The 18,198-nt window shown below is 47.4% G+C and overlaps 1 protein-coding gene across 1 annotated transcript in view; it reads left to right on the top strand.

The window, feature by feature from the left end:
- Positions 1 to 18,198, top strand: part of LOC136660620 (hydrocephalus-inducing protein-like) — a 103,078-nt gene that overhangs the window by 61,421 nt on the left and 23,459 nt on the right. The window contains exons 37-49 of the mRNA XM_066637927.1: positions 904 to 1,072; positions 3,116 to 3,354; positions 4,090 to 4,210; positions 5,307 to 5,511; positions 7,974 to 8,209; positions 9,579 to 9,730; positions 9,831 to 10,020; positions 10,157 to 10,265; positions 11,238 to 11,498; positions 12,113 to 12,255; positions 14,746 to 14,964; positions 16,802 to 16,962; positions 17,509 to 17,624. Coding sequence (XP_066494024.1) covers positions 904 to 1,072; positions 3,116 to 3,354; positions 4,090 to 4,210; positions 5,307 to 5,511; positions 7,974 to 8,209; positions 9,579 to 9,730; positions 9,831 to 10,020; positions 10,157 to 10,265; positions 11,238 to 11,498; positions 12,113 to 12,255; positions 14,746 to 14,964; positions 16,802 to 16,962; positions 17,509 to 17,624 — 2,321 coding nt within the window. The remainder of the gene's footprint in view (positions 1 to 903; positions 1,073 to 3,115; positions 3,355 to 4,089; positions 4,211 to 5,306; positions 5,512 to 7,973; positions 8,210 to 9,578; positions 9,731 to 9,830; positions 10,021 to 10,156; positions 10,266 to 11,237; positions 11,499 to 12,112; positions 12,256 to 14,745; positions 14,965 to 16,801; positions 16,963 to 17,508; positions 17,625 to 18,198) is intronic.

Consider the following 18,198-nt stretch of genomic DNA (forward strand, 5'->3'; position numbering starts at 1 on the left):
ATGGAAAGCAGCAGAGTTAGCAAAATACAGTTACATGTTCATGTCCCTGTTCCCTGAGTGATGAGAAGTTCCAGGGGTGTCTGCACTGTTTGGAGGGGAGGGAACTTATGGTGTCTTTGTAATCTTGACTTTATTCACAAGTTTGAGCATTTGGGTGGAGTTAGGAAATGCATACTCCTGCAAGATGTCTTTTGGTTTGCATGCTGTGTGTTAGAGTAGTGCTAACAATGCTGGAGAAGTTGGTGTAGTGCACCCACAGTCTCTGTAAACAGAGAGAGGCTGGAGGGTTGTTGGGCTTCTGTGAGCAAGCAACTTAGGGCACTATCCTAACCAACTTTCCAGTACTGGCATAGCTGTGCCAGTGGGACATGTGCTGCATCCTGCAGTTGGGAGGCAGTCATGGAGGCCTCCTCAAGGTAAGGCAATGTTTGTTCCCTTACTTCAGAGTTGCATTGTCCTTATGTCAGTGCTGGAAAATTGGTTAGGATTGCAACCTTAGGGATGGAACTACCCTTGCAAACATGGATCTGAATCGCATAGAGGAAAAATTGCTTCTCTCTCTCTCTCTCTCTCTCTCTCTCTGGGTGGGTGTGCTGGATTGCGGAAATGGCTTGTGAGGAAAGGGTTAAACACCTTCACACATCACATCACTTCTGCTCCAAGTTCTTCCCTTCAAAAGTGATATTTTTTTAAGGCAAGGAGTTGGACACTGTTGTACATATTCACATGTGAAGATGCAAGTTTGCCCTTGAGGTGGAGTCTTGTCAATTTAAGTGGGTGGGTGGGGGCTCAGCCAGTATGGTTTTACCTGTTTTACCTGCCTCAGCTTTCCTAGTGCCACAAGCTGTTTTATCCCGGACAGTTCACAAAGAGGGGTCCCCTTGTTTTCCCCCCATGCTCCAGCTTTGTTTTGGAAGCTACAGATCACTGGCTGCCCAATCTGAGTTCGCTGTTCACGATCCAGCCGCAGAAAGGGAATTTGGGTCCCAACGACCGTCCTGCTCAGGTCCAGATACTTTTTCGCTCCAAGAAGGAAGTGAAAATAGACGACAAGCCTGTCCTGCATTGCAACGTAAGACATCTGGCAACCGCTGGCAGCTGAAAGTGTTTTGCAGTACCTTCACTCAGTAGTGTAGCTGTGTGTTGTGCTTGCCAAGGAGCCCTGAGTGCCCAGGCAGTGCTATCCTGGCAGGGCTACTCTTTCCTCTTTTTCCTCTGCTTGGGTTGAGGCTCTGGAAGTCACCACCACTTAAAGTGGTTGGAGGAAGGCATAACACTCAGCTTTCTTACTTAAGGTTCAAATGATGTGATTCAGTAAAAGGCTCAGGAGTTTCATGGAGTTTCAAAGGTTTCATGTGAGCATTGAGGCTTCCAGGCATCACCTGTCCCTGGCTGCCATTCTTTTGCCAGTGGCACTTGTGGTGCCCAGTGAAGTGGATGGCAGTCACTCTTTGCATATAGCCCCAGTTCTCTGTGGATGCTGAGTGGGGGCTGACCTTCAGGTGGTTGCCCTCAGATAAGCGCTCCTTTTAGGAGGATTTGCCCCATTCAGAGGCCTCTTGTGGAATGTGCCTCACACATTCTCTGCTCAGGGGTGGCTCCAGATTTTGAGGCTCTCTGGGCAAAATCTTGGATGGCCTCCCTACATGCTTTGGAAAATGCATAATGCACCAGGTTCCACCTCATGGGGCCCAAGAACTAGATAGCAAGTGGTATCAGGTCCTCCTTCCTGCCACCATTTGCAGCTGTGGGTCTGCTGCCCGGGCACCCATTGGGGAGCATTAGCAGGAGGCAGTGGGAGCAGGCGGCAGCAGCAGCAGCAGCTGGGCATCCTCTTCCCTGATGCTTCTTAACAGTTCTGGTGTGCCTGGCCCTGATACATGGTTGCAGGGCAGACAGCTAAGAATTCTAAAATGGCACTGGGGAACACCTACTGCTCCCACGCCACTCCCACACAATTGCCCAATTCAAACAGTATACTCTGGTTTACTGGGGGGAGGGCAGTGGTGAGCAATGGCAGCAGTGGACCCTCACAGCCCAATCGGTGAACCAGGCATGGTTGTGGGCAAGGGGCCCCAGCCTGTACCCTTACGTCCCCACCTTCGGAGCAGTCTGTGGTTCTGCCAGACTTTGCCTTTGCAGCTGTGGTTTGCTGCCTCTCATCATGTGGTGTGCTGATGCAGATCTCTCCCACGTGGTGCGTTTTCTAGAGCTGCGCATAGAGAGCAAGGCTGTCTGGATCCCATCAGAGCCCACTCCTGTGGAGAAGGGTATATGAGAAACCTTCTAGGTGTTTTTATTTGGGGCCCGACTGCATGACGTTCGGGGACTGGATTTCCTGACTTTTTTAAAAACTTTAAAGCAGTTGCACCTCCTTCCAAATTAGACTGCAGTACTGGGGGGGTGTTTTAACTCTTCCCCATGCTGTTTTACTGCTCTGCATACCCTGCCTAAGCTGGTATTAGCCCTGTGGTGGGAAAAATGCAAACCAGAACTTGTTACTTTTTTCCCTCCCCAATATGAGGATGGTAGCAGCCCCAGGGGAGGATTTAGATTTGAAAAGTGGTGTAGGGGAAAGTTAAGCAACCTTCCTCAGCTCGGAGGCTGTGATCCAACTCTCTTTATGCAGTAATTAGAAGCTGTGATCCAACTCTCTTTATGCAGTAATTAGAAGTTGAGAGATCTTTTCTCACAGCTTCCACGTCTTGTGGAGTTTGGCCCAGCCCTTCAAAGCAATGAAGTGCAAAGACAGCAACAGGACCAGGATTCTAGTGGGGCCTGCTTGACACATTGCCTAATGTCTGGATTACTGGCCTTCGAACAAGCGGAAGCCAATCCACCTAATCCAACCACCTAATCCATCCACCAAATCCAACCATTTTCAACCACTGTGCTGTAGCACACTGGTGTGCCACGAATGGTCCCCAGGTGTGCCGCAGGAATTTGGGAGAGGGTCATTTATCAATAGGACCATTGGGGGATGTGAGCCCCCACTGACAGCACAATGTGCCTTGTCAATTGTCAAATAGCTGATGGTGTGCCTTGAACATTTTAGTGCCTTGCTAGTGTGCTGCTAGATGAAATAGGTTGAAAATCACTGTCACTTTCAATCTAGGTAATTGAGCCTAACATCTGTGAAGGAGGGGAGATCATTGCCACCATCCCTATAAGAGTGTTGGTCCACTCCTTGTTCAGCAAATACAAAATCATCCCTCCGGCGCTCATCAGCTTTGGCCCCCTGGTGCAGGGAACCCGGAAGTCCAGCAGTTTCTCCATTGAGAACAAAGGCTCCATTGATTTTAAGTTTGTCATCTGCAGGCAGATCCGAGACACCATCATCGCCCCGAGGAAAGGGTAAGAGTGGGACTTTAGCCTGAGAGGTTTGGCATCAGTGAAGGATGAAGGGAATCAGACTTTCCAGTCAGCCATGGAATGCCAGATTACTCAGGACAGTGGGGCTGCTCAGCCACTGCATGCTGTGTTTTCCGGGCTGCACAGTGAAAAGGGACCACATTTGTAAATGGAGAACCACCATTTGTGAATCTTAAATATTAGCATTTTCCTCTGCCAATGCCAGGCCTCAAAATCAAGATTTTTTAAAAACTTAATCTGCCATTGTTGGGTTTTATTTTGAGTGTGTGCTTGCATGTGTGTGCGCCCAGTAGGAGCGCCTGCTCCTTTGGTGCTCTGCTGGCACGCATCTGGTCCTGCTGCAATAGCATGGTGACAGTTTCTGAGTAAAGGGAAGAGGAGCAACCTTTCTCTGGCAAAATCGCCTTGTAGTGGGAGCAGTCTGTTGGCTACTTAAAAACAAAACACACTAGCATCCAAGAGCAGGCACACATCCTTGAAACCAGAGAAGAACTATTCATTCATCCTGCTTGGCCACAAACTGGGCAAGGGCTTGCAATCCCTTTTCTGAAGCCAGTAGTATCGTGAAGCAATGACTGCTTGTAGGCCTGGCACCAATGAGAGTTGTATTCAAATGCCAGTCCTTTGACTCTTCCCATTCATGTGGCAGAATCAAACACTGGGGCATCTCCATGGTCCTTCTGGTCATAATTTCTTTGTTTCCATTTTCTCTCGCAGGCTCTCTAATGTCAAAAACTCCCGCTCCCGTGAGACAGATCTCACCAAGCAGAATGCGGCACTTGGCCGACAAAGCAAACGCACTGATTCTATGCAGAAGGATGTAAACATCCCATCCCAGGTGGGCAGCAACTTTTCCTCCATCACTGTGGTCTAATGCTTGATTGTGGCAAATTGCTACATCACAATGGGCTCATCCCTTCACTCTCATTTTGCTTGTCCACGTTGACACGAGTGACGTTGCTATGGGGTTGTGGGGGGTGCAGCCTGCACTGGGTGACATGCACCCCTACAGGGTGATGTGAACTAGGGGGGTGACACCACTAGTGACCAAAATCGCGGTTTGTAGGAATAATACCTTAATGTTATATAACATTTGATGTGTAATTTACAGCAGAATGCAATGGGAAAAAAAACTGGAGTGAAATACCTCCATTCTATCAAAAGTTATTGTCAAAAAACCAGAAAACAAAAATGCAACTTTCTTACGTAACTGAAAAGTACATTCACTGTCTGAATTGTTCTCTGTTTTACACATAGAAGGCAGTACATTATGCTCAAAAGCATCCTGTCACACATGCACTTTCTGACTCTGCCACTCTGACACACATTTGTGTGCACCCCCATCTGGATTGGGACCTGTGCAGCCCTTACAGATGGAAAGTAGAAGATGGGCACAACACTCCTCTTGGCTTCCTACAATTTTTTTGATTTCTCCTCCCTTTGATTCTGTGCTCTTAATTTTCTGGTCATAAAATGGCAATATGGATCCTAGTAAGCTCACATTTCTTTTGTTGTTGCTCGTTTATCCCATTATTTAATATATTTGTCCTTACCGGAATCAACTGCTATTATTTAACCTCCCCTCCCCTCAGTTGCTAGTAACACATGGAAGCCAGTTGTGGCTAGAAAAGTCCTCAGCTGCTTTGAGAGTGGGGTGCTCGAGGGCAGAAGGCTTCCATCTACTCCACAGGCTTGGTTTTCCTCAGTCTTGGAGACAACATGCTAGATCAGCAATTTTCAACATTTTTCTTCTCACAGCTGACCTCTATGGTCTTTCACCTCTTGTGATGTCACCAGGATGCAGGTCTCTTGTTGTCTTGTGTGCTCCCTGGGGGTATTTGTTGGGCCACTGTGAGATACAGGAAGCTGAACTAGATGGGCCTATGGCCTGATCCAGTGGGGCTCTTCTTATGTTATTATGACTCTCTCTGCAGGCTCGCTTTTCCCTCGGCATGTTCAGCATCTACCCTGGATATGGCTTTATTGCTCCAGGAGGCCATCAGACAATCACTGTGGATTGCTATGCGGATCCCGTTGGGAAGTGTGAGGAGTACTTGAATATCGAGATCACTGACCGAGACCCTGAAGACAATCCTGGAGGCATTCCATATACTCTCTTTGCAGAGGCCTGCACCCCAGGTAGACAGGAGCCACAGAAGCAGCAAAGCTTGGGAACGAAGCCCTGGTCCCCCTCCCCCAAACACAGAACCCCAAGGATTCTTATTAAAAATTGCCCACAAACAAATAGACATGGCCACTCACTAAATTACCCATTAACATGGGTTAGGAAGGCAAATAATAAAAATGTAATTATTATATTAGAATTAGAGGACAGGTCCTCTCGTGGATTGAGAACTGGTTGGAGACCAGGAAGCAGAGAGTGGGTGTCAATGGGCAATTTTCACAATGGAGAGAGGTGAAAAGCGGTGTGCCCCAAGGATCTGTCCTGGGACCGGTGCTTTTCAACCTCTTCATAAATGACCTGGAGACAGGGTTGAGCAGTGAAGTGGCTAAGTTTGCAGATGACACCAAACTTTTCCGAGTGGTAAAGACCAGAAGTGATTGTGAGGAGCTCCAGAAGGATCTCTCCAGACTGGCAGAATGGGCAGCAAAATGGCAGATGCGCTTCAATGTCAGTAAGTGTAAAGTCATGCACATTGGGGCAAAAAATCAAAACTTTAGATATAGGCTGATGGGTTCTGAGCTGTCTGTGACAGATCAGGAGAGAGATCTTGGGGTGGTGGTGGACAGGTCGATGAAAGTGTCGACCCAATGTGCGGCGGCAGTGAAGAAGGCCAATTCTATGCTTGGGATCATTAGGAAGGGTATTGAGAACAAAATGGCTAGTATTATAATGCCGTTGTACAAATCGATGGTAAGGCCACACCTGGAGTATTGTGTCCAGTTCTGGTCGCCGCATCTCAAAAAAGACATAGTGGAAATGGAAAAGGTGCAAAAGAGAGCGACTAAGATGATTACGGGGCTGGGGCACCTTCCTTATGAGGAAAGGCTACGGCGTTTGGGCCTCTTCAGCCTAGAAAAGAGACGCTTGAGGGGGGACATGATTGAGACATACAAAATTATGCAGGGGATGGACAGAGTGGATAGGGAGATGCTCTTTACACTCTCACATAATACCAGAACCAGGGGACATCCACTAAAATTGAGTGTTGGGCGGGTTAGGACAGACAAAAGAAAATATTTCTTTACTCAGCGCGTGGTCGGTCTGTGGAACTCCTTGCCACAGGATGTGGTGCTGGCGTCTAGCCTAGACGCCTTTAAAAGGGAATTGGACGAGTTTCTGGAGGAAAAATCCATTATGGGGTACAAGCCATGATGAGTATGCGCAACCTCCTGATTTTAGGAATGGGTTAAGTCAGAATGCCAGATGTAGGGGAGGGCACCAGGATGAGGTCTCTTGTTATCTGGTGTGCTCCCTGGGGCATTTGGTGGGCCGCTGTGAGATACAGGAAGCTGGACTAGATGGGCCTATGGCCTGATCCAGTGGGGCTGTTCTTATGTTCTTATGTTCTTATATTTAAAAATATGATTTAAAAGAAATAAGAAAATAGGAGAGGAAGCATGCAAGCAGCGTGATGGAAAATACCTGAACTTGGCTAGATGAACACAAAGGCCGGACCAAATTAGATATAGTAACTAGCAATGTCTGGCAGATGGAGTTGTCTGAGCAAAATACACACAATCCCCAATGCATTACATTGCTAACTGCTGAAATTTGCAGGCTGGCTTCAAGTGAAAAAGAGCAAACAAAGCAAAATTAGGTCCATAAATACATCTAGCTAGAAATTCAGTCCCTGTTGCTAGCTACTTACATTGTCCCAGGAATCTCAGTCCATGCACCTACTGGAGAGTAGGTGGGTGTGCCTTCTGCAGACTAACACTAGATACCTGGCACAGGCAAGTCTCCCACAACAAAGCAGCCTCTCACACTGCAGTCTGTATAATGGAACAGGATCCTGGGTCAGTACCTAGCAACCAGCAACACCGTCCTTGTCCCCATATTGCCCATTGAATGGGTTGAACTGGGATTGTAGTCGACACTGTCATGACCCAAGACAAGGGAAGATCCATGGCGAAGGAGGACATTTGGAGCTAACCTCCCACTTGGTGTAATGGAGAGCCCCAAAATCCCAGGGGCAGGATAGCAAAGATGGGTGGTCTGAGAAAGCAGGACACCCAGCTGAGTTATGGGGCAAACATGCACTTTCCTTTTTAACAGCTTCTAGGCATGAGCAAGATTTATCCCTGGGATTAGTTTCTGGGCATCACCTGAACCCCCTGACTCCCACTCTGGGGAATTGGGTCCAAGCATTGGCTCAAGACCAGGTTCTTTCACTACCAGTCAGTAGGGCACAAAGGTGAAAACAGCAAAGGCAAAATGCAGGAGTGGATTTTTACCAGTTTGCAATGTGGATCACACAGGTTTTGCACTTTGGGTGTGTGACCAATCCTTGGGTTTACTCTACAGCAAACAAAACTTTGCTTTTCCACGGTGAGGTGCAAATTGGCCAGTGCATTTTCTCTAGGCCCTTTGGACCTGGATGAGGAGAGCCTGTGATCCCTCTGGTGTCTCTTTCCAGGTTTTGTCATTGATGATCCAGCGACCATTTTTGAAGAGCATCGGATCTGCAACAGCAGCAACCTCAGCCAGGTGCTGAACAATGCCGGGTGCCAAGGAGTGTTTGTGACTGATGAGAATAGGTTTATCTTCAATAACATCCTGGTTGGGCACCAGTCAGCAGCCCGGTTCAAGATCTGCAATATTGGCCGAATTCCCTGCGATGTGATTCTTTGCATCAAGCCAGTCTCTACTAAGGTAAGAAAAGGAATAGGGTGTGTGAGATTGTCTTTATGTTGGTGTCTCTTACACAGTGCCATAGCTAGCAGGGGCAGGCTGCCCTGGGTACAACATTGGAAGGAGGCACCATTTGAGGCCCAGCCAAGATGGCAGCTGCTATGGTCTTCTTTTTTGCAGCTTCACAATTTGCCTGCTGCCTTGCTGCTAGCGAGCTGTGCTCATGAGAACACAAAGCCACTCAGCACAGCTAAGAGCACCGGTGGTTTTTCGCTTGTTCTCCGAGACAAGTGAAAAAGCTGCCAGCACTCCTAGCTGTGCCAAGTGCCTTCTTTGTGTTCTCAAGAGCAAGCCAAGTGACTTTGTCTGTGGCTTGCAATCCAGAAGTAATTGGCTATGACGTTATCCATCACCACCAATTATTTCCACATCTGTGCACTTTCAACTCTGTTGAAAGGATGGCCCATGTGATAATTGGGCTCACCTAGCACCTTGGCAACTTGACCCTCTCTCACCCCTCAGTCTGTCCCTTCCCCTGTCGTATTCTTTGCCTTCTGAGGCCTCCTTCCTCCTTCCCAGAGCTTCCTCCCATTCCCTCCTGTCACTTGCAATTGGTGATTCCATGTTTCTTTTGCCTTAGATAAGCACAAAGGAAACTAGGAAGGTCAATGCTTGTATAACGGGGTTGGTGTCCTGGAATGAGCCCAGCTGCACCTTGTTCCTGATTACTGGCATCTAGAAAGACAGATATATTAAGAAAGAGCACTTTCATTTTTTGTTGTTGGTGAAATCAGGCAAAACAAGATTAATTTTCAAATGGAAGTTGGATTTCAGATAGACTGAGACTGTAACTCAATGGTTCCCAAACTTTTTCAACTGGTGACTCCCCTGATCTACTGGGCCACTGGCTGCTCCTCCTCATTAGGGCTACAATCCTATACATTGTATAGGGTAGTGGGTTTTTTGCAAGGATTCTGTGGTTCCCCTGGCTGCTTTCCACAGCTCCCCAGGAAGCTATGGCTCACAGTTTGGGAATCACTGCTATAACTGGAGGCTCTACACTTTGGATTTAGGATTAATTCATCCTGAATTAATAAGAACACATATAGGAAAACAAAAAAGAAAATAATCATTTCTTTAGGGCTAAAGGTGCAGTTTTTAGAGGGGATTCCTGACAGTTGTTGTTAATGGCAGCTGAGGCTTGGGATGAGGGCATTTGGCTACTTGATGTCTTCCTGTTGGTTTCAAATGACTACACAGCAAACTCAGTGTTACATTTCCTGCAATAGGTGCACAGACCTCTTGTTTCTAAATAAATTACCCATTAGCACATCACTGGCTCCTGATGGAGTGTTTCTTAATGTGTGCATTGGTTGTGTGGATTTTTCAGACCTCCATCCGCATCAGTGACATCTTCGAGATCCACCCTATAAAGATGTGCGTTGCCAGCCGCTCATCTGCCTTTGCCACAGTGACCTTCTCACCACAGGTCATGCAGAACTACCAGTGCCTTTTTGAGGCTTCTGTGGATGCTATGCCCAGGTAATACATCTTCTGTGTCTGAGCAGGTGAGCGATGCTCTGGACTGGTCTTTCTGACATTTTGCAGGAATGCACTACTTTCTTTTGCCTCTCACTTTCAGCGTGGCTGCAAAATCCAGAAACTTAACATTTGAAATAACAGGGGATGGCAACCTTCCTCGTGTCACGATTGTGCACCCTGTGCTCCGCAACAGAAAAGGGCAGCCGCTTCTTCTCTTCAGGAGGATCCTCCTGGGCTGTTCTGAGAAACTTCCTCTCATCCTCAAGAACAGTGGCAGCATACCTGTCCAGGTAATTTGGGTGCTAAGAGTGGCTGGAGAAACCATCGCTATTCAGCCTATGTCATTGTATTCCAAGGTGGATCTCAAATATTCTCCCAGGTCTCACTCATTCTTTGTTACTGTTTTTGTTCGGTTCCTTTCCCCAGCTGTACCTTGATCTGTCAGGTGAACACGGTGCTTTCAGCCTGAAACCCAGGCCCACCACCCACTGTACTTACATGTATCAGACTGAAGAAGGTGAATCCAGTGAGGGAGGTAAGCAGCTCACAGCAGCCACAGTGAGAGGGCAGTGCTTGCAAGAGTCACTTCCCTGAAAGGGTGGTTGTTGTAAGGATCTCATTAAGAGGATACAGGTGAAGGAGTACTTGGCGCATTCTTAAGTCCTTTATAGGGGCCAAGGATTGTTGGCACCTGCTGACCCACGCAGTAAGCAGGTGGGGGCGTAGTGCAGCCCTTGCTGCCTCTTTGCCTCTGTTCTGAGCACAGTCTACCACAAACACAGTGTAAGTGGACTACAACAAAGGCCTCTGCAGAGAAATTACTTCAGGTATTTCAAGCAGGGGCATGTGGTCAGGGGAAGCAAAGCCTCACTTGTCATACTCCAAGGAAAGTAGCCTCAGCCTCCCCTGTGATTGCACATGCACTTCACCCACTTTCTGAGTATTGCACAATCATAGGGGATGCTGAGCTCTTGCTGCTGCTAAACTAGAGCTGTGGCAGATGAGGCTCAGCCTCCCCTGCGATCACACAACCACTCAAAAACTGGATGGAGCATGCGTGCAATCACAGGGAACCACATTGCACATTTCACTCCTCCTAGTTTCTGAGTGGTTGTGCAATTGCAGTGGAGGCTGAGCTCTAGTCTGCCACTGCTCTAGTTTCTCTCTGTATTATAACAGGCACGTGGTTGTACAGGGAGAGACTAGACCTGCAGCAGCAAGATCTCAGTCTCCTCTGGTAGCCCCCAGAATGCCTTGCAGCACTATGCCACAGCAAGTGCCTCACCAGCCATTCACTTCACTGCACATCACTGATTTCAAGCAAAAAGCCAACCCTCCCTTTGAAAGGGAGAACCACCCCTGCTTTTCCCAGGGTTTCTAATCTGATAAGACTTACCCCTTACTGATAACTTTGAGTGCTACACATATATTATGTTGATTACCTGTTTACAGCAACCCTCTGATAGGTGCTCCAAGACTCTTCCATGTTTCCCATTTTCCTTCTCAGGCAGGAAGCCTCACACGGTCTCCTTGACCCTGAACAATGGGGAATCAGCTGAGTTTGATGTGCTTTTCCAACCCACCCTGACTCAGCGTGTTGAAGAGATGATCCACCTCTCTATTGTGGACAACCAGTATGAAGAGACCAGCATCCATCTGGTGGGGGAAGGCTACCAGGATGACATGACACTGGACAATGTTCGGAGCTTGGTGGAAAATGCTGATGGGGAGAATGCTGAGCGGCAGCTGGAAGGCAACATAGTAGAGGGTGAGAGAAAGGGGAGGAGGGGCTCTGTGTGTGGGAGTGATCTTGCCAGCCTTGTTCCAAAGGCCTTGGCTTACTTTTGTGTCTGGGACTAGACCCAGTTGAATATTGCAGTTCCTTGAAAGCTCATTCAGCAGTGTCGATGATCTTTCCACAGGGTCTTGCCCTAGGTTTCTGTATTCTTGGCAGGCCCAGCTGGTAATCAAGTACTGCCACAGTTGTCACTCCCCCATAGGTGACTATCTGTACCACTTTTTTCCCATTTGACTCGCCCCTGAGAGTGCAAGCCCTTGCCTTGAGCAGCCGCACCAGACAGGGTCATGATTCTGATAAGGAGAATGGTTGTGATCCTGGATATTCTCATACCTCGTTGCACTTGTCCTCCCAGCACTCTCTTCCTTCCTGTTTCTCTCACCCTCCGCTCCTCTATAGCAAGGCATGGTGCAAGAGAAGAGCTAATCGGTTCACGTTGTCTGGTCTTCACTTGTCCCTAAGTTGCAGCCTGACCATTCTCAAGACACCTACCTTATGTCCACCTCCCAACTAATGTGTGTAGGGAAATAAAATGTGTGGGAGAGTGCACAGAGCCAGTCAATGCCTTTTCTCTTTCCCCACAGCCATCAAAGTAGATTGCATTAAGTTTGGAGATTGTCACGTTGGGAGGCAGTATCAGGCAACCTTCACAATCACAAATCACAGCAAGTCAGACGTGATGAGATTCGAGTGGCCTGTTTGGGGTCCACTTCAGTTCTCTCCACAGGTATGTGCTGACCCATTCTTCCTGCTTTTGGGGCTTGTGCTGTCAAAGCTCCCAGTGTTCCAAGTGTCAGTTCCCTGCTTATGCCTCTCTGGTCACAAAGGGGAATTTGCTACTGCGGGTTCCATTGCCATCAAATGCCCAGTTTCCAGCTCAGTCCTGTCATTTGAGATGGGCAGACCTCCCGCCACCAAGTCTGCCTAGTCCAATAGATGACCTATCTGTGCAGTGCACAATCTGCACTGCAACACTCATACAAGCCTCCCCCCAGAGAGAGCAAGCACCTTGTAGGTACACAGGTGCTGTCTTGTTCAGAGACCAGTAACCAGATCAGAGATTCACACAAACGCAATTTGTTTGGCAGTCTGCAGGATTTGAAATCTGGCCTGTCCTATTAGAGCCTCTTTATGATACCCCTCTTTATTCCTGGAGAGCCTGTACTTGCAAGAAAATATAGAGCATCCAGCTTCCCATGTGAAGGAGCAGACCCCATGGCCCAAGGCAGCCAGCAAAAAAGGATACCTTGCCAGGAAGTTGTTCTTATTGACTCTGGTAGAGGGGTCTTGCCCAGTAAAAACGCTGCCCTTTTTGTCTGCCTGGGCTACGAGTGCACCCTCATGCCCACTGCCTAACTCAATGCCTCAAATCCTTGAGCTCTTTTTCTAACTAGAGGCCTACAGTGGAGTGGTGTCTCCAAAGCCCCTCCCACAAAGGGGAATTCACCTCCACACTTGATCCAACTGGTCCACCACCACCTCTCCCTCAATGATAAGCCAGGATCCCTCCTTGAGAGCCAGGAAGTGTCCTGCAGGCTCCTGGCAAGCAGCTGAGAGTTGTGGAGGATGATGCAATGCCCCACCCCCTTCCATTTCTTAGTGCTTCCCAGAGTCACCTGAACAGTTAGGACTGCAATGAGGTTGAGCAGCATTTCCCAAATATCCGCACAATTAAAAGAAGAAAATTAAGGATTAAGTGGGTACATAGGATACCTTGAAGGAATCTGAGTACAATAATCAGGTTCAAATCCCTGCTCAGCCATGAAACTTCTTAGGTGACCTTGGGCCAGTCACTGTCTCTCAGCCTAACCCAGCTGACAGGCTTGTTGTGAGAACAAAAGGAGGGAAGGGGTTATGTACACCCACCTGAACTCCTTGGAGGAAGGGTGGTATGAAAGAGTGAAAACTAAATAAATAATACCCTCCCAGGTCGCGCACACAACTAGCTGCCTCTAAGATCTACTCACATCAGTATCCTTCCCTAAAACCCTGGGGGAAGGTGATCAGGGGACTTGGCAACAACAGCATCTCCCCTTGGCTAATGTCAAGGACAAAAAAACAGCTCTTAGGATACCTGTACTTATTCCTGGGTTAGCCAATCATAATGTCATAAATTCTGCTGGTTCATGCTAGCTAGCAAGAGTATATTTTCTGTCATCTAAGCACTCTCGCAAATCTAGGTGTCTAGTACCACTGTCTAATTGTCCGCCCAGCGACCCCACCTCTCTTCCTTATAGGTGACCCTGGAAATGAACTGAGATCTATTCTCCAGATGCGCTTTTGCTCCCCCGGAACAAAGGGAGTGTTCAGTTTGAGAAAGATGTCTCCAGTCCTACTTTATAGCCTGCAAATGACAAGATGGATCCCAGTCCAGAGCAATATAGAATTGATGTAGAAATAAAACTACCCTACCCTAAAACTATTTAGTTCTCTAAATTACTTCTTTTCCCCACTGAGCCTGGCATGTCAAAGATAGTTAGTTCAAAGAAGTAACAGTGTTGCTGTAACCACTAGGGATGAATATGTTCCCAGTACCTGAGTTTATAACCAATTAACTTCCCAACCCTACGTCTTTCATGGGAGCTTTCAAGTTCTCAACTGGAACTCACTGGCTAAGGTTTTCCTGAGCCCACATGCTGATTCTCAGGGAGCCTGCTGGAGGCCACTATTCATCTCTGGATTCCAAATGAACATGGTGGCAGGGTGGTAAAGTTATCTGATGGAGACCGCTTTCTAAATGCAAATATTCATGCTAAAAAATCACTAACTCCAGAGCATAAAAAAGTGCAAACAAAAACAAAATGTTTGCGCATCCCTTGTGGAAGTGGTCCATTTTGCCATGGGGCGTTTCTGTTGTTTTGTTTTGTTTTGATATAAAGGAAGTGTTGTTGATGAGTCCAGGTTGTGGGACATGCAAGGAGGAGCACTGACTTGAGGCTAAATGAGTGAAAGGACAGCAGGATAGAGGATCACATATCTGTGATAGCAACACAGGTGTGTGATCCCAAGGCCTGTTGTCATTGCCACCCATTCAGCATCAAGTCAGGCACCAGCGTGCTTTTCCAGCACCTGCCTTTCAGCAGCATTGAGGCACCTTTGTGACCAAGTGCAAATTCGATCTCCAAGATCAGCTAGTGCTGCTTGTGAGCTTCGTTCTTCTCTCCTCGACTCTCAGAGACAGAATCCTGCCACTGACACCCTCCCCACTCCTCCCTAGGTTGGCCATCTCCACTCAGGATGTACCAAGGATGTCCTTCTGACGTTGAAGTCCAGTGTCCCCACCACCCTCAAAGCTCATCCCGTGAAGTGCAAGGTCTCCAAGATTGCCTTCCAGCTGCCGGCTGACCAGGTGCCTGATTGGGATGATCGCCTGCACACGATCAAGTGGGTGGACGTCTCAAAGAGCGTCACAACCACGCGCCCAACTAAGAAGAAGGTAAGACATGAGGCAGTGGAAATGTGTTCAGAGCAACTTAACCTGTGGGGCTGTTGATGAAGCTGGAGAGACCCAAAATACCTGGATTCTGTGCTCAGGGTTAAATGTCTACAAAGTCAGCAAGCTACACTTTATGCATAAATGTGTGCAACAGACCCACAATGTTACTTTTTAAACAAAACAAATAGATTTAGGAAGAGGATCTCTCTGGGACTGACCAATGGGGCAAGTGATAGGGCCAAGTGCCAAGACGCATCGATCTCCAGTTGCAAAGGTGGAGAAAAAAGAAAAAAATAAAGAATGAAAAGCAAGCCCAAGTGGGACAGGCAGTAGCCTTAGCTAGTTCCCAGGCAGGCAGGCAGGCAGGCATTGGAGCCGAGATTGCTTTCCTGGGAGAAGGGGTTCTTGAGAGGCACTGAGTGGGTGCTGGATTGGTGGCTGACAAAATAGAGGCGGTTCAGGGGATGCTGGAGCTGCTACTTGCGGTAGCACTCAAGGGAGGGGAGTGGGGGAAGAAGAGAGAGAGATTGGAGGGGAAGAAAGTGGTCTGATACCTGTCCTGGAGGCTGCCTGGCACAGCACTTCTTGGTGGATGAAGTGGGGCTGCTTGACACAGCCCAGTGGACCCCTGAGCAGTTCATGAGCGTGGACAACATGGGCACAAAGGATCTGTGACCCAGATTTTTATACCCTAAATTCACCATGGGAACCTTGGGCTGTTTGTTTATTTAGAAGATTTATTTAGTAGCTTTTTTGTTTTGCTCCTGGATTTGATGGCAATGACTCAGCTACCAGTTTTCCTTAGTTTTCCAGGGAGGCAAGCAAAATGTAGGGGGCTTCTTACTGGAAGGTAACCCATAATTCCCTTGTCATCCTGTGGCCTTTTGTGTAGCTCCATTAACCCATGGTGGCTTGGTTCTCCTGCAAATTTCTAGCTGTGTGATTTGAGAAGTTCCAATAACTGCCTAATCAAAAATGTGTGAGACAAGAATGGATTGAGAGTTCCTAAGTTTTGTGGCTTGTGATATCTTGGATTTGATTTTTAAAGTTGCAACCCACTTACTAGCCAAACTGAGTATGAAAGCAGCTTACAAAATTAAAATTAATTGGTGTAACAGTCAAATAACACATTATAAATGCCAGAATCAACATGCGCTGCAGGGTAACGAGAGCCTGCAGTTTGACGTGCCATTTCTTGACAAGAGGCAGTAGAATTTCCTTGTTGCCTAACCTAGAAACTCTTACAGGTGTCAGATCTTGTCATGTGCCTATTTCTTTGCTGATCTGAGACTTCCAGCTTTTAGGCTCCAAGGATGGGACAGGAAACATGTCCTTTTTCTTTCCACATTTACTTCATGATAAGAATAACATCTCTTTCTCTGAACTTCTGAGATCTGCATGTTGTTTGGGGTATTTTGCTTACCCATAATCCATAACAGCCTCCTGGTTAAGTTAGGTGCAGGCTTGAAATCAAACTATTCCTCCAAAACCCAGAGTGTCCACGTAGTGAAAAACTGGTGCCTCGTAGATAGAAGCTTGTGTACGAGGGTGCCTTCTTTGCCTTCCCTTGTGCCCAGGGTGACCAAACACAATGGAGGACAGAGTGCCTATACCTTTAACCACTGAATGGAAGAGGGAATTTTGACAGGTGCAGCTCAACATGGAAGGATTTTAAAAAGCTGCACCTGCCAAAATTCCCTCTTCCATTCAGTGGTTAAAGGTATAGACACTTTGTCCTCCATTGTATCAGGTCACCCTGCTTGTGCAATCACCATATGCTGGGAAAATTGCCTGTGTGAGGTCCTTTCATGTTTGCCCATTGTTGTCCTTGGTGAAGGTGATAGAGACAGACCCAGAGCCTGCTCACATGACTGTGGAGGACAGTGCCCGAGAGCTGGAGCTTTGGGTGAGCGCCACAGTTGACTACGCCCAGTATGCAATGGAGGTGGATACAGTACACTTCAAAGAAACAATGCTCTTCCAGACTCGAGTGTTCAAGTAAGTAGCTAATGCACAGTATCTGGCAGAGATGCTCTTTCCTTATACTTCTCTTCTGTCAGTGATAAACTATGTCTTAAAATGGAACGTTGCATTTTTTCCTCTCATGGCTTTTCCTTGCCTATTCATTGGCCACATATACCCATCTACAATTCTGTGATGGTTTTCACATCAGTTTTGCCTTGTGCCCCATCCCACTTGGTGTGTTATATTTTTAGTCCTGCTTTTACATTTAACACATCAAAAGTTCATTTGTTTTGATTTGTTTTTTTTTTTTTAAAGTAGAGTCACTTTTTAAAACACTGCAAAACTGTTTTGGAGTGGGATTCATAGTGTCACAATCACCAGCCAATTAGTGCCGCACACAGCTGTTTTTCAAAGGCTTCACCCTGGAGGGGATTAAATATTCTGTTTAACAAAAGTGGTGTATTTCCACAGCACAGCTTTTCTTTCTTAGGTTCAGGTGCATTCCAATTCTGTGCAGAAAGTTAATTTCCATTCTGTCCCTCTTTCCTTTCTCTCATTTTGTTGTGCTTTTCTTTTCAGAGTGGAGCTGCGCAACCCTGGGAATGTGCAGCTGGAGTACTCCTGGAGAGTGGTCATGGAGGAAGGTGGAAGAGCAGTCAATTTTGCCACAGAGCTCTTATCAACAAGCCCAGAAGGTACAGCTGGCAACTACTGGCATGTTTGTCGTTCAGCCCTTACTCCCCACCCTGAGCCCTCCAGGGCCTATTCCTTTTTGTGAGGGCTTCTTCAAATTCTTCCTTTCCATCTTGGGAGCCAGTCCATCTGTGCGGCCTACTATAGCAGTTGCCTCAGGCAGCAGATTGGTGGGGGTGCTCCTCTGTCTGCCTACTTGCCTCCACTGCTCCTCCTCCTCCTCCTTCTGCCTTAAAATGGAAGAGGAAGTATGGAGGGGAAGACATTGGAGCTAGGACATTGAAGAGTGGGAAGAATAGAGGCTGGCACATTCTTGAGTAAAAGGGGGCAGCAATTAGCATGCTGCCTCAGGTATCAAGTGGTCTTAGGCTGGCCCTGCCTATCCCCTTTCTGCTCAAGTTGACCTCTCCCATTCTTTCAGGTCTTTCTGGAGGACTCATACATTTGCAATAGAAATGTTAGAGGGAGGCAATGTAGTGTAGCACTGCTTGACTGGGAGTCTTTCTGTAGAGACTTGCAGATGGTGATTTTGAACAGCATTAGGCTCAAATCCTAACCAACTTTCTAGCACTGACA

Source organism: Tiliqua scincoides, chromosome 9 (genome assembly GCF_035046505.1).
Source record: "Tiliqua scincoides isolate rTilSci1 chromosome 9, rTilSci1.hap2, whole genome shotgun sequence".
NCBI classification, from domain to species: Eukaryota; Metazoa; Chordata; class Lepidosauria; order Squamata; family Scincidae; genus Tiliqua; species Tiliqua scincoides.